The 14,965-nt window shown below is 42.1% G+C and overlaps 2 protein-coding genes across 6 annotated transcripts in view; one reads left to right on the forward strand and one right to left on the reverse strand.

Annotated features, from left to right (window-relative positions):
• MARF1 (meiosis regulator and mRNA stability factor 1) overlaps positions 1-7,179 on the forward strand; it is a 31,120-nt gene extending 23,941 nt beyond the window's left edge. For 4 of the 5 annotated variants that reach the window (XM_072120658.1, XM_072120657.1, XM_072120659.1 and 1 more), the window contains exons 21-26: positions 1,135-1,362; positions 1,570-1,800; positions 2,310-2,522; positions 3,029-3,089; positions 3,656-3,811; positions 4,732-7,179. In XM_072120658.1, coding sequence (XP_071976759.1) covers positions 1,135-1,362; positions 1,570-1,800; positions 2,310-2,522; positions 3,029-3,089; positions 3,656-3,811; positions 4,732-4,952 — 1,110 coding nt within the window. In that variant the 3' untranslated portion in view covers positions 4,953-7,179. The remainder of the gene's footprint in view (positions 1-1,134; positions 1,363-1,569; positions 1,801-2,309; positions 2,523-3,028; positions 3,090-3,655; positions 3,812-4,731) is intronic. The other variant, XM_072120660.1, reaches the window with a different exon arrangement.
• Positions 7,180-9,339: 2,160 nt separating this feature from the next.
• Positions 9,340-14,965, reverse strand: part of BMERB1 (bMERB domain containing 1) — a 138,671-nt gene continuing 133,045 nt past the window's right edge. Inside the window, exon 6 of the mRNA XM_072120665.1 lies at positions 9,340-13,884. Coding sequence (XP_071976766.1) covers positions 13,772-13,884 — 113 coding nt within the window. The 3' untranslated portion in view covers positions 9,340-13,771. The remainder of the gene's footprint in view (positions 13,885-14,965) is intronic.

A 14,965-nucleotide genomic window follows, 5' to 3' on the forward strand; every position in this document is an offset into this window, starting at 1 on the left:
GTCTTGGCACACTGTTTTCTGGCAGGAAGTGTCTGAGCTGGTCTTGTTATCAAAGAGGCAGAGAGCACTGCAGTGTGCAGACAGGGGATAAGAATCCAACCATAGTCAGAAAATTTACGGTCAGATCCAAGGACAACCAAAATTGTGTACACCAGGACTGACAGGTTGGAATTATCTGAAATGCTGTAGTTTTGTCAATAACCATGAATTGGAGACTGTGTTATTTTGTTATCCTGAGTATATTTAAGAATCTTGTCTTTGTGGGAATACCCCTTAAAGGACAATGTCATTTGTTTTGCAAGGTTTTTCAATTTCATTCCCCCGTCCTTTAAAAAAATCCATAACTTATTCATTTTTTTCCTTTTACAGAGCTGTATGAGGGCTTTTTTTTTTTTTTTTTTTTTTTTCCTGCCAAACGAGGTGTACTTCCTAGCGACGGCATTTCGTTTTCCTTGCTGGTTGGAAAAAATATTTATACCAATTTAAGTTTTTATGGTTTTCACAAATTTATTCCTTGGGTTGGTACAATCAGAGATGCCACATTTTTTTAGGGTTTGTTTTAATACATTTTGTACAAAAGGTTTTAAAATCTGTCAAAACTCCTCATGATAAACCAGTGACACTTACTCATAGATCCAGGCACTGTGTCACTGGTAATCTTGTATTTAACCATGGCCTCCTACATTCTAAAATCAACTTTTACAATTCAGCAAATAAGCCAGTAGGGTTCTGGTGTAACTACTTGTGAAGCTCCCACACAGAGGGCTACTGGTAACACCCCTCTACGATCATTACTATACTTTAAAAAGTTGAATTAAGGAGGCGGCAATGGATAACACGCAAAGATCCTGGCACTGACTGTGGTCATCTTTAGGTGTAAGTTTCCCTGGTTTATCTTGCTTAGTTTTGATGGTAGATTTCCTTTTAAATACACTGATCACAAGCCCTCATACAGGGTCTGGTAAAGTTATGCTGCTGCTCTCGCTCCAGGTCATGCACAGGGTTACAGGATAGATTCCCTTTTACTTCTCTCATGTCCCGCAAGTACGATGCCTAGTAATCCTTGTAGAGTGAGGGGTTGTACGTGCTTCCCTCTTATGGGTCTGAAATCTTTGCGTTGCTCACTCCTTGTAGGTTTTAGAATGTGGTGAGGAAAAAATTTTGACCCTGACCGAAATGGAGCGTATTAAAGCTTTAGCTTCCCAGCTTGTAAAACTTCTACGCTCGCAGAAAGACTCCTCCTTAATGATGCCTGACTTGCTTACTGAATATAGCAAGACGTTTGGCTACAGCCTGAGGCTCCACGATTACGATGTCAGCTCTGTACCAGCATTGATGCAGAAACTATGCCATGTTGTTAAGGTAACCAAACCTCTAAATGTCATGCGACATCCATTCTGCATTCATCTCTAGACACTGGGAGGATGGTACTTTCACAGTGGTGTTGCTTTATACACTGGTCACGGGTCACACAGGGTGCTGGGTAAATTCTGTTGTATTTTTGTACTAGTCAGCATTATTGGTTATGATTGTAGATGGCAATATGCTGAATATCCTTCTTTATTTCAGATTATAGACTCTGCCTCCGGGAAGCAGATCCAGCTGATCAACAGGAAGTCTCTGCGTTCCCTGACCACGCAGCTATTGATTCTGCTCATGTCCTGGGATGACTTGTCTTTACTCACTGTTGACCAGCTGCAGCAGATATATGAAAGTTTCCATGGCGTTCCATTAAATCCATGTGAATATGGATTTGTGTCCTTGACTGAACTACTAAAAAGCCTTCCCTACTTGGTTGAGGTAGGTCACCTTGAATTCATGTTCAGGTTTGTCAGGGCAGGATGTAAAATGTTGACTGCCTGGACTCTTATCCATATCTTTTGGAGCTGTCCTAGGATTTCTCCCTACAGGGGTGATTGGTAAATCATTACAAGATGACCCAGCCTGGGTTTTGTTACATCACCACGATATCTCCCTTGGCTGGAATTGCCAGATGTCTGAGAAAAGCTGTCTAAGCGCCAAGGCCTTCAAACTGGCCTGCTGGTGCATGGATGACCCACCCTCGCTGCACCAATGGCTGAGAAGTGTTCATGAACTCCGTGTTAAGACCTGAAAAGTGGTGCTCACAGTAGCGCCACTTGGAAGAGTCCAATCCATACATTACAGTTGCACAGGACCCACATCAAAGAACAAAAAAATTACAACATAGACATATACAAAGGCCAGCGCCTCTGAATAAAACAAAATAATGTGCTGCATCGCTCAGTTTTGGTTCCCTTTGCCATGTAACTTATGTATTTCTCTTGCAGGTGCAAACCAATGACCTGAATGAAGACAGCCTCCAGCTGACATCTCTTTATTTGTTTGCTAAGAATGTGCGTTCGTTACTCCATACTTATCACTACCAGCAGATCTTCCTACATGAATTCCCAACTGCATATAGCAAATATGTTGGGGAAGTGCTGCAATCCAAGCAATATGGCTATAACAGCCTGGAGGAGCTATTGGGAGCAATTCCACAGGTGAGTACTGGACCTAAATGACCAGTGTCAGCACAGTGATGTGTTGTTACCTTGTCAGTTACTTATTCTGCTTCTCTGAACACATTCCAATGGGGGATATTAATCTGACTACTGGTGGTCCAACTGCTTGCCTCCACATACCAGAAGAGTGGATAACTGCTGTTCATCAGAATTTCTCAAATAATGCAGTGACTGTGTGAACATCCTGCTTCTACACCAGTTTTAGAAATTGCTTGGTTCAGCGCTCTATTTCTGGCCATCTCGCATTTAAGTGGAAATGCAGAACACATGCGCAATATTAAATTTATCATTTGCTGAGAATAGGACCCCCCTTTCTCGTCAGTTGTGGGCGGGCCTTTCTCCTGAATGGTGGGAACTGCAGCAAAACCACACCATTCAAGTGGATATCCCCCTCAAAGTTGCCTTCTGTGACACCGCTCAATGACCCTAAATTACTCAATAGCAAATGTAGGAGTTCATTCACATGTTCCTTTTTCTTTTAATAGGTGGTTTGGATTAAGGGGCATGGACATAAAAGAATTGTCGTGCTGAAGAATGACATGAAGGGTGAGTGCACTTATATTCATGAAGGGCTATAAACTAGCTAGCACACATGTCCATATCCTTCTCTGGGTTGACAAACATTGTCATATTTTCTACAGCCCATTGCCTGAGGTGTTACTTATAGGGCAGTGATGGCGAACCTATGGCATGGGTGCCAGAGGCGGCACTCAGAGCCCTTTCTGTTGGCACCTCGGCCAGCACACCAGACAGGACTCAAAGAATCTTCTTGCAGTTCCAAGCAACTTAAAAGATGCTCCTTTCAGTCATATTTTGATACTTACTTCGCTACTTGGGACTGTAGGAAGAGGGAGAATGTGTAGACAGGGCCGAATTATCTTTGGAGGACCTCCTGCTGGGTTCTCTGTGTACAGAGGGACACGCAAGCAATAAGTTACTGCTTTAATTTTTGGTTGGCACCTCGCGATAAATAAGGGGGGTTTTGGGTTGCTTTTTGGGCACTCGGCCACTAAAAGGTTCGCCATCACTGTTATAGGGAGTCTTATTAATGCTGGTACAGGTACAATCCAGTGTAGGGAGATATTTCGGATAACCCTATCATGTATTTGCAGTTTGTCATCAGACGGAAAAGGAACTTGTATGCCTCTCTTCACCTGTCGATCTCTTATGTGGCCCCGTTCCTTCATGCCTTCCATCTCCACAGTTACACCCTGATCCAGTTCTTCAAGGCTCTGGAGACCTCATGCGGTTTGAAGAATATTTCTCTGGTAAGATTGCAAATGTCTCTGAACATTAGTGAAAAGATAGTGAGTGTGTGTGTGTGGGGGGGGGGGGGGGGGGCATTTATTCTGAGCTGGCATATTGTCCTGTCATACTTGCTTAAAAAAATGGCACAGCCAGGTGTTACAACTTTTCATGCCTTGTATACCAGAACACTAGCATACATCATCTGCCCTTTATAAATAATGCCACAAAAACTTAATGCAGCAAAAGAGAATGAATCCTTGGAGAGGTCCCATCTCAACAATGATGCACCTGGGTACAGCGGAAGATCTTCATGGGGAAAGGTGTCAAATGCCAGTCTTCACCAGTCCGTGTCTGTTCTTGGGCCCATTGCAGGTTCACCCAGATGCTTCTACAGCTAGTCTAGTTTTATAACTAGAACTCCTCAGTAAAACGAGTGTTAAGTTAGGAGGGGGCGGGCGACTAAATGCTGTGCTTCTGTGGATCTGTATGAGGAATTTTGGTCGAATACTTACAGAAGTCACTTGGTTAAAAGCAGAAAGGTCTTCAGGCTAATCGACCCACCCAGAGCACTTGTAGTTTTCAGTCCTACTGCTACTTGCATGGCTCTCCGGGGCCTGTGCCTAGCACTGTGTGCTGTTTATCCTGGTCAAAATAGTAAACTTGTATAGATCAGGTCCTACACACCTGCATAGGCAGGGGACACAGGGGTTTTCTCTAAAGAGGGTCTACTGCAGGACAAACACTTGCTGCTGGAAGTGGTCAAGTTGGGCTGAAGCTTTAAAATCTGCAAATGGCTGACAAATTACAATCTCTTGTCCGCTGGCTCCCCATAGTTTTCAGACCTTGACAGACCTTTCTGCAGCGATTCCCTACTTCTTTTGGTGCTAATTTTTAAATTCTAGTGAAATTCTAAACTTCTTGTATGTGTTTTTCCTCCCAGCCCTGGCGATTGAGGAATCCCAGAACCCAACCTCTAATGGCTCGCTGTCGACGGAGGAAGCACCTTCCATCCATGTAGAGAAGACCGAGGAGCCCTCTGTTCCTGACCCAACACAGTCCCAGCATTCAAAGGAAATACTGGAAAGCCCAGTCAAGAAACAGAGTAGAAACAGAGTCCGGCTAGCTGCAAACTTCGCCTTTGCACCTGTAACAAAATTGTAAGATTTGAGTTCATGTCTGCACTAGGACACACAGGGTCCCAGCTCATGGGTAACCTTCACCGAACCGTGAGCCCACAGTACACGTGGTCAATATACCTTTATATTATATTGCTTCAAAAGCTTTTATTTTTGACCATTGATGGTATGATTTAGAGACCTTGTTGACTAGGTTTCAGTATATGAATGGTGGGGGGGAGGGAAATGTTTTTGTGAGACAAGTTGATTCAGTTTTTTTGTCAAGGCCTCATCAATATAATCCCACATCTCGGCGTGACTTTGTATAGTAGACCGTTTACATCCATTTCTTCAGGCAGTATTATTCTTAAGGCATGGTCAGTCGGTGTCCAATACAGTTTTTAGCCCTTTACTACTTCAAGGCTCCACCTTCTAAATTTATTTTGTGAAGACAATCTTACATATTGGATCACCATTACTTGCTCTCTTCAGTGGCGCTCAAAGAATAGTAATCTGAGGGTGTACTTTTGACCCCCTATCCATGCAGTAAAATTTTGGGGTTCATAGTCCTTTTTACGTCAAGGGCTGTTTCAGGTGACTTGTGAGGACTGCACCAATATATATCAGAAAATACAACATAAAAGTAGAAAACTTTTTTTTTTTTCCCCCCCCCCCTCTTTTGCACTGAAGAACTCCCACGTCCAGCCGCGTGTCCCAGCTTGCCTTAATTTCCGGTGTCGTCCGCAGATGAGTTTCAAAAAGTCAGATGTGCTTTGAGTTATTTTGCATTGACTGGTGGAAACGTTGACCGTGTCTTGGGAAGGATGAAGGTTTTGCACAAATAAGGTTGTTTATACATTTACTATGCATCAAATGCATAAATCATGGATGAAGGAGCACAGTCAACTCCGGTAGATGTTGCCACTTCCACTGAAGCAGAAGGCTTGCCTACAAGTGGAGATGTCAAGGGTTATCCTTGATTTGGCTTCAATTTCTTTTAAGACTTGGTAGATGAGGGGGCAGTGATGGTTTTTGATGGAATGGCATATTTGTCTTTTTAACTGTCTGTCGATGTTTTTATTCTAATCAAAAATTTTTTCTTTCTGGGTTTTGGAAACCTTATTGTGAGTTTAGAAGAACTTGCTGAATGGCTTTTGAGAGGCTAAACTTTCAGTAAAGCCGGTGGACTTTGTTTGACTGCATAGTGTCAGAAGGCTTCAGACTCCTTCTAGGCTAACCTGGCCTTTACAATGGGTTGTATTCGCCAGGCGAGAGATGGTTCCTTGTAGAACCTTCTACTAAAGGTTCTACCCTTGTTTTTTGTGTTTTGGGTTCTTTGCAATAAGCTTGGAAGAGGTGGAAGGGTCCATAGCCATCTAAATTTAAAGTACTTTTATGGAATGGCTATTAAATTGTTTTACCTTCTAGATTTTGCACAAGAATCTTTTAATTGTGGCCACTTCCAACTGAAAGTTGTAGCTACTGTGTAGGTATAAGAATTGTGTGTATGTGTGTAAATATATGTATTTAGTTTTTGTTTCTCTCCTTCTGCACTTCTAAGCTTGAGTCCTTGCCAAAGGCGGTTCCTCTAGTAATGGTGGCGGGTTCAGATCTGAAGCCCAGAACAAGGTTGTCTTTCTTTTTTTAAAGGCTGCTTTTAAATGAAGTTGAGGTTGTAGAACCATTCAGTGTAACCTTATGTATAAATTATGATTTCCATAAGGTGGACGGAAGACGATGTTTTCGAGCGTTGTGAGTTCTCTGGTATTGTTTCATAGCACGTAACTACAAGTCACCTGAAACGCTCGGCGGGATTATAGTGTAGTTCTGCCCAGGCATCGTGGAGCTCTGCGCAGCACACACGTTGTAACACTTGTCATAACTGCTATGGATTTTAGTTTCCCTCCAAGAATTCTTTGTATGTGACCACAACCCCTTCCCCCTTCTTTAAGAAAAAAAATAAAATATGGACCCCTGTACGGATGGTTACATTCATCCTACTAACATGGACAACGTCTGGTATTTAATTTTTTTTTAAAACTATATGAAAGAATTCGTCATGAGGCTGTTGTAAGACTTTATTTGGAAGAATAAACATTTCATTTGTAACTAAAATAAAGGGTAACCACTTTGTGGAGGCTTTCGAAGCTGTCTGGGCTTAAAATTATGCACTGTTTCGTTTTTGTTTTTTTTTTTTCAATTTTAAGTCTCAATACGTCATTTTGTGTTTTGGGACCAAATTCTTGTGTGTCAATAAACTATTTGCAAGCATTCTGATGGGGTTTTGGTGTTTTTACCACTGACTGACCTGTAGTCGGTCAAAAAATTTGAAAATTAGATTTGTCATTGCATCTTTAAATATGTCCCTACACACGTAACTTTTTATTCCACCCAGTAACTCGGTTATTTTTGTCTATCTGAAAATTCTCTCGTTTCCACTTGATCTTAAAATCTTATTGTGACCCTGTATGAGTCAGCATGACTTTTTGTTGTCTTCTAGGGGTAACCTCATGCATCGTAGACTATTAAAAGCGTGTGAACACATCATAAACACAGTTCAATGGTGTTTACAATATGTTAACACCATTTACATTGCATTTGCACCACATTAATTTAGTGTTTTTACATAAATACAATTTTAAGTGAAATGTTTACATTATGTAAACTGCCTCAGAAGGCTGCATATACTCCGATCAGGCTTTATGAGGAAGAGGTACACTACACAAAATGGCAATATTCACTAAAGGTGTTTTGAACCGGGAACTGTATGGGGCAATAAATAGCTTAAATACAGTCCTCATCACGCTGTTCACATTTTGACCTCACAAGACCAAAATGTAAACTAACGAGCAAGTTTTTCCAGACGCCAACCTCAGTGGCCACTTCCATGAGAACAGTCACAGAAAGGTAGTTATGGATTGGTCACATCCCTTGCTGATCGCTTCATTGTAAACAATACCCTGCAACACTGCAGGTTACCGTATATACTTTAGTATAAGCCTAGGTACCTAATTTTCACACCAAAAAAACTGGGAAAACTTATTGACTCGAGTAGAAGTGTAGAATCACCTCAGTATATAGCCACCCAGCCCCTGCCCCCTAGTAAATAGCCAGCCCCCTGCCCAAGGTATGCCCAGCCTATAAGGAAAAAAAAATAACTCTGCCCCCTCACCTTTCCAATGCCCCCAAGTAGGTCCTCAACATTCTTGCAAATCACCTGGTCAGTGTCCCTGTGTGCTGTTGTGACACGCAAAATGTAGTGAGATGCTTGAGCAAGAAAGAGGACCTGCTCAGATTGTTGGAATGGTAAGTGCAGAGTTTGGGTTTTTATGGACTCCAATATAAGCCTAGTTCAGGTATTTTTTCTCTGTGTGCTAAATGACCTCCACGGGTTTCTGACCACACCATTATCTTTATTGGGACAGGGAGCATCTAAGCTGTAGCCGCAAACTACAATGGGTACAGAAAGTATTCGGACCCCCTTTCCTTGGATGGTGAACGTTGGTGGACACCTTTTTCATGTCTCTCCAGAGATGCTCAATTGGGTTTAGGTCCGGGCTCTGGCTGGGCAAGTCAGGAATGGTCATATGTTCAGGGTCATTGCCTTGTTGAAAGGGGAACCTTCAGCCCAGTCTGAGGTCTAGCACTCTGGAAGAGTTATTCATCCAGGATATATTTGTACTTGGCCGCATTCATCTTTCCTTCAATTACAACCAGTGGTCCTGTCCCGGCCCCCATAGCATGATGCTGCCACCACCATGTGTCACTGTTGGGGTTGTATTTGGCAGGTGATGAGCATCGCCTGGTTTTCTCTACATATACCGCATGGAATTAACACCAAAATGTTTAATATTTGTCTCATCGGACCAGAGAAGCTTTGTTTCTCATAGTCTGGGAATCCTTTGTGTTTTGCATATTTTATGTAGATTTCATTTGTCTTGTACTGAGGACTGGTTTCCATTGGCAAACTCTGCCATAGCCATAAAGCCCTGACCGGTGGAGGCTGCAGTGATTCGTCAATCTGTTTTTTTTTTTTATACATACCTGCTACATATACCTGCTACATATACCTGCTACATATACCTGCTACATATACCTGCTACATATACCTGCTACATATACCTGCTACAAACAGCAGGCCCAATATTGAACGTTATTTGGCAGGTATGAGCATAAAAAAAACACTTTCCGTTTAGCACACTTTTTTTCTTTAATGGATCATTATGCACTTTGTTCAGAAATTTCTGTAACTTCAAGTATTCCTAAACTATCACATCTCCATAAACGAGGCGAGACACGTGGATCAAAGTTTTTGCTTTACTTCGTATGAGAACACAAACGCATCCGTCTGTTTAGTTCAATGCCATCTACGCAGCGCAGATGAAATACCACAGTGTTTTTAAGTTTTACAAATGTACAATTCCAGTTTGAAATCCACAAAGATACAAATAATTTTATTTACTTTACAGGCTGAACTTCACAGTATAATAGATCCTAAGACATAAATATTCTACTGCGCTCACATACAGTGATCTTGCAATGTCCAAGGAGTTTCTTAACAAATTCTACAAATTGTCTGGAGTCTTTTATTTTACACATACCATTGTTAAAAATATATTTGCGTAATATTCTCAAAATCGGCATAAAGAAAGGATTCAATTTTTCCAAAAAAAGTTATGTGAAATCACATGTTGTATTAGTAACTGAGTGAACACTGGATAGAATATTGTATATGTTCTCTATCTAATGGTGCGAAATAAAATAGACTACAGGAAGTCCCCGGGTTACGTACAAGATATGTTCTTTAGGTTTGTACTTAAGTTGAATATAATTATTTTTTTTTTTTTTTTTTTCGTCCCTGTGACAATTGGATTTTCAAATTTTTGTGCTGTCATGGGAACAAGGATTATCAATAAAGCTTCATTACAGGCACCTTACAGCTGATCATAGCAGCATGGGAGTAGAGTAAAGCATCCAGAGAACTTCATCAGAGGTCAGTAACTAGGGATCATCAAGAGCCGTTTGTATATGGATAAAAACAGAAGGGCACCATGATTCCTGATGAGGCCCATTAACAGACTTCTATTGCCCAGTTCACACTGGAAACGGAGATTTCAGTTATTCTGTATTCTTAAGTTCTAGGAAAGAGTAGAAGGCAAATGGAAGATATTGGGTTCTACATGCAGGGAAGAAAAAAAAAAAAACTTCCAGAAACCCATGGACACCAATGTGAACTAGGCCAATCATACTGTCTGATGTTGCCTGTATTTGTGATCAAGGAATAACTAAAGGGACCCTCAAGACCTGGTGTATATCATTTCTTCCCCTTTATAAGGTCAGCTGCACACACAGATTTTCCATGCAGATTTTTGTGTAAGGCTGACAGCAGTATAGTGATAGGCACACAAATTTGAGCTTCATTGTAATTAGGGGCGTAACTTGAGGGGGTGCAGAGGTTGCGGTTGCACCAGGGCCCAAGAGGTTTAGGGGGCCCTTGTGGTGTCACTTTCCCATATGAGAAGACTAGTACTATATACCATACATTATAGTCAGGGGCCTGGCACAGACTTTGCACTGGGGCCCCCCAGCTTCTAGTTACTCCACTGAATCCCTGAGGAACAGAAAAAGGGACTCCTTACATCATAAATCACTATTCCTGTCCTCGGCAGTGTGGTCAGTCCATAATTCACTAGCTTAAAGGAAAGCTACGTCATTTAACCTCTACAAAGCCCCACAAGTGCTTTGTAGGGGTTAAACAACTGAATGCCATTTTGTTAAAAAAAAGGATTTTAATCCTTACATAAATTACACTAAAGGGCTCTGGGGGGCATTACCAGAGTCCCTCTGTGCTCTGACCCCCAACTCCCCAAAGGGCTTCTAACCCGACCACTGAATCCTAAGGGGAGGAGGTACCAGAGAGGCTGGAATAGGTCTGTGGGGCGTGCAGCCGAAGCAGGGAGGGGCTCCAGTAACACCCCCTGGAGCCCTTTGGTGTGCAGCTGGAGCATGGAGCGACTCTGGTAAAACCGCAGGATACCTTCAGGCTCATTAGCCTAATTCTTGATTTTATAAGGAATATAATAACGAATATAAGATTATCACAGTCAAGGTGCCTGAAACTTAGTGTCCCTGGTTTATCACACTTAATTTTAATAGTAGACTTAATTTAAGGAGATTTTCCAAAGTCCTTATACGTGTCCCAGATTCTTTACCAAAGGAAAATGAAATGTATCTCCAACATGTAAATTTTCTGCAGCAGATACATTCCAGATTTTCATAAAGTCTATAATGACAGTAAAGCCCCTTGAATGTGTGCAAAATCAGTCCACGGGGGGGGGGAATTTTTTCTCTCTCCATTGGGAGCTGTGCACCCGCACCAATATTACGGGCAGGCATAAGACCTGCTTTATCCTTTTGACAGGCAGCTTATCCTCGTGACTCACCGCGCTGTGGCCGGGTGTAATGCACGTCTGTGGCAGCCATAAACTGCCTGCCGTTTTTGTGGCTTGCTCGTGGCCACTACGTACGTTCATGTACAAGGGGCCTAAGTTGGTGTGGATGTTCAAGTATTTTGCTGATTTCATATGCAGTTTCCCAGCATGCAACTTCTGTATATGATATTTTATAGCTGGATTTGGGCCCTGCCTCTTTTTCTAATAAATTATGTATGGAAATGGCATAAAACAGATATGGAGAGAGCAGCGCTTGTACTGCAACCTCTCTGCTCCCCGCAGCTGTGGGACCTGCATTTATAGGAAATATAGGATATATGCCAAACAAAATGTCATACGGGAACACCCCTGTAAATATTGGCATTTAAGTGTACAGGTGTACTCTTGCTTAAATATGAAGAATTTTTGACTTTGGGTATATATAAGCATGGTCCTTATATATCAAAACCAGCCATAACACAAATCCACCAGCAAAACACTGATGCAAAGCACTGGTCATAACATGACAGCTTCCTCCTCTACGGCAATGTAGACACTTTCGGCAGTGTACAGGGACCAGTTTTTGCCTCCTGATCAGTAAGAAGCAACTGCTTCTGTTTTGGCCCCTTTTTAACCTACCCAACATTAACTATCCCATGACCCAGTTGCTTCTTTGGGCCAATTTTGATAAGTAACAATGTACAAAAGTTGGAAACACCACACAAAGCTTAGCATCTCGTCATCAGGGGTGAATCTGAACTCTCTGCTGCCTGAGGTGAGTTATAGAACGGCGCCCCGTCTGTCCCATCCAGTAGTAATATATCAGATAATTATTTTTAGTTCATGGGTTCTCCATGCAGTGTCTAACACCCATGAAACACTATTTTTAAGCGTCAAGCTCTACTTTGTAGCAGATAACTGCACCTTTGATGCTGCCCCCCAGATGGCGCTGCCTGAGACAAGAGGCTCAAATCGCCTCAAAGCTGGTGCACCCTTGCTTGTCATCCAGACATAACTAACCTAGTTTCATCCAAGTCACTTAGATCCTTACACTTGCTCGAATTTCCGACTCAATTACAAAAAGTAACTGCTGCTAAATACATCCCACCGCTTGACAGTTATCAGTATAGAAAGCTTCTCAATAGTATTCCCTTCACTGTGTATTTATGGTATGACGGATCAGGGTATTCTAATACATACTGATGTTTACCACTACATTTCTTTCCTCAAGAGTCTCCAATTAAAGCTATGATGGTAGAATGCATCTTCTTAATACCAACTTCTGCTGTAGCGGGTGAGAATCTGTATACAAACAGAAGCTGGCGGCGACCACTGGCGCTGGAGTCAGTGCGTCCTCTATAAAACAAAATCGTATGCCGGTCAACTCTTTTAAGGGATCGAAAAAGTAAAAGGTTCCCTAACACTGTGTACTGTGCAACTATGGAAGTCTGGAAAGTTTTGGTAATTAAAGCAATAAGTTCTGACCAAGGGGAAGGTCTTCCATCAGACAGGACTCTCCTGACTTACCAGTGTTTGAGCCTATTTTAGTAGGGGGGGGGGGGGGTCATAGAAGAAGTTTTGAAGTTTTATAGCAGTTTTTGGGAGAGGTCATTTTAAAACCATTGAGTAATTGAAGTTGAATCCTCACAGGAGAACATATTGTTGAGGATCGGACAGAGCTATTCAGTATGGGTCAAAGTAACGTAAAACAATAACTTATAACCAAACAGTGACAAACTATATACCGGTAAATAATATTCAGACCGACTGAATCATTCAGGCATTTGCTTTCATCAATCATTAAATTGAATCATAAAATCAAATGCCTATTGTTGCTACAGTGTAGAATATAAAACATTGGCCCTTCCAGTAGGGGGTGCTATGGGAAAACTTAAAACAATTTGTAAACTTTTTCGTGATTTATATGGGTTTAATAAATACTAGTTTTGATGGTTTTTTTGGATCATTGGTGTCCTTGTGTATGGAACACGGTTCCTGTTCCTAGAAGGTCTACGACCTTCTTAGGGTTTGGGACGAGATGAATTGTCTAGGGCCCTTTGTTGGTCACATTTATAGGCTGTATTCAGTCTTAATAGACACCACATGTTAATTTCCCAAAGGAGACCAGAACACAGACTGCTATTTCTACTAAGTAATCACTCAGGCTGGTACGAAACAGTACTGTTTGCTGGCCGCCCTATATACATATATATGTAGGTATCTTGGTACATACACGCTCCTCTTAAACATGCTCATTGAGTGATCCATGCGACAGCGAGGGATTCACTATTGATACACTATTGGTAAATGCGTTACTGTAATATCTACAGCACGTACAGTTCTTGGTAGCAGGATTCTAGATGCATTGAACCCTCTGTTGAGGAACCCATTATCTTGCAGGAGCCTTCAGAAGACTGGACTGAGAGGCTGTGTCTTACATGATACTGCACTGGGTGGTACCACAGCAATCTTTGAGGATAGCCATTCCAGTCTTTGTTAAGGACGGTTTAGTTGGCGGTAGTTCCGTTTTCTTCTCAGGACTGGTACCTGTTGTATTAAAGAAGACATTGTCATTAGTCTAAAATGGTAAGGAAAGTAGAAAAGACACATAAACCATGTGAAAACAAATCGGTCCAGTCATGGAACACAATGTGTTGATAAATAATTATATATTTGGGGTTGTCTCATCAATAGAAGTTCTCCTTAGCCACTAAAGAGGACCCGTCAGGTCATTAAAGAAGACCTGTAACCCCCCAAAAATACACCCACCAAATTAGTTCCCCCTAACCCAGCCCCTTTATATTTATTAAATTTTTATTAAAATGTGTGTGTGTGTGTGCATACTTAGTTTTAAACGATCTGACCTCTTATCAAATAAAAGGTTGGATCATTGTACAGGTCCCCTGACAGTCGATGCCGGCTCTATACGATGTGGCGCGCTGACAGTGGCCGCAGAGGGGCTTATTCACACCGCTTGTTGAATGTTCGGCCGGCACTGTGAATAAGCCCCTCTGCGGCCGCTGTCAGCGCGCCACATCGCATAGAGCAATACATGCGCTGCTGCCAGCGATTCTTACAGGTCCCTGACTGACAGGGGCGAGGAGGGGGTATGTCGGCCGGCTGAGAAGAGGGGAGCGCCTCAGACCACCCCCTCATGAATACACCGGATCGCTCTAAGCTTGGTCCAACGATCGGACCGCTACATATTGGATTGTTTCCTAGCTTTTCGGTATGTTCGGATAAAGCTGGAGATTTAACACTGCTATAACTGGTAGAGGGCGAGGTTACTGCTTACTTTCGTATAAGCAGCTAAATTGTTTTAATGACCTAACAGGTCCTCTTTAATAACGCGGCCTGTTACTACCATGAGGCTGTTGTGTCAGGCATGCTCAGTAGAGCTCAGTGTTTGGCCGGATCTATTCCGGTGGAGTGATACATGGTGTCGTGACCTGGTCTCTTCTACTAGTCTTGAAAACCTAATATACTGAGTTACAAGTTGATAGTGATGTCCTGACAGAAAGTAGCAATAGATATCAGACATTTCTTATAGTTATTATCCCCTTTATGTGTTCAGAAAGACAATACATTACCATATTTCTGTCACACTGACAGGAAATGTGCAGTGCAC

The sequence above is a fragment of the Engystomops pustulosus genome, chromosome 8 (assembly GCF_040894005.1).
Source record: "Engystomops pustulosus chromosome 8, aEngPut4.maternal, whole genome shotgun sequence".
Taxonomy (NCBI): domain Eukaryota; kingdom Metazoa; phylum Chordata; class Amphibia; order Anura; family Leptodactylidae; genus Engystomops; species Engystomops pustulosus.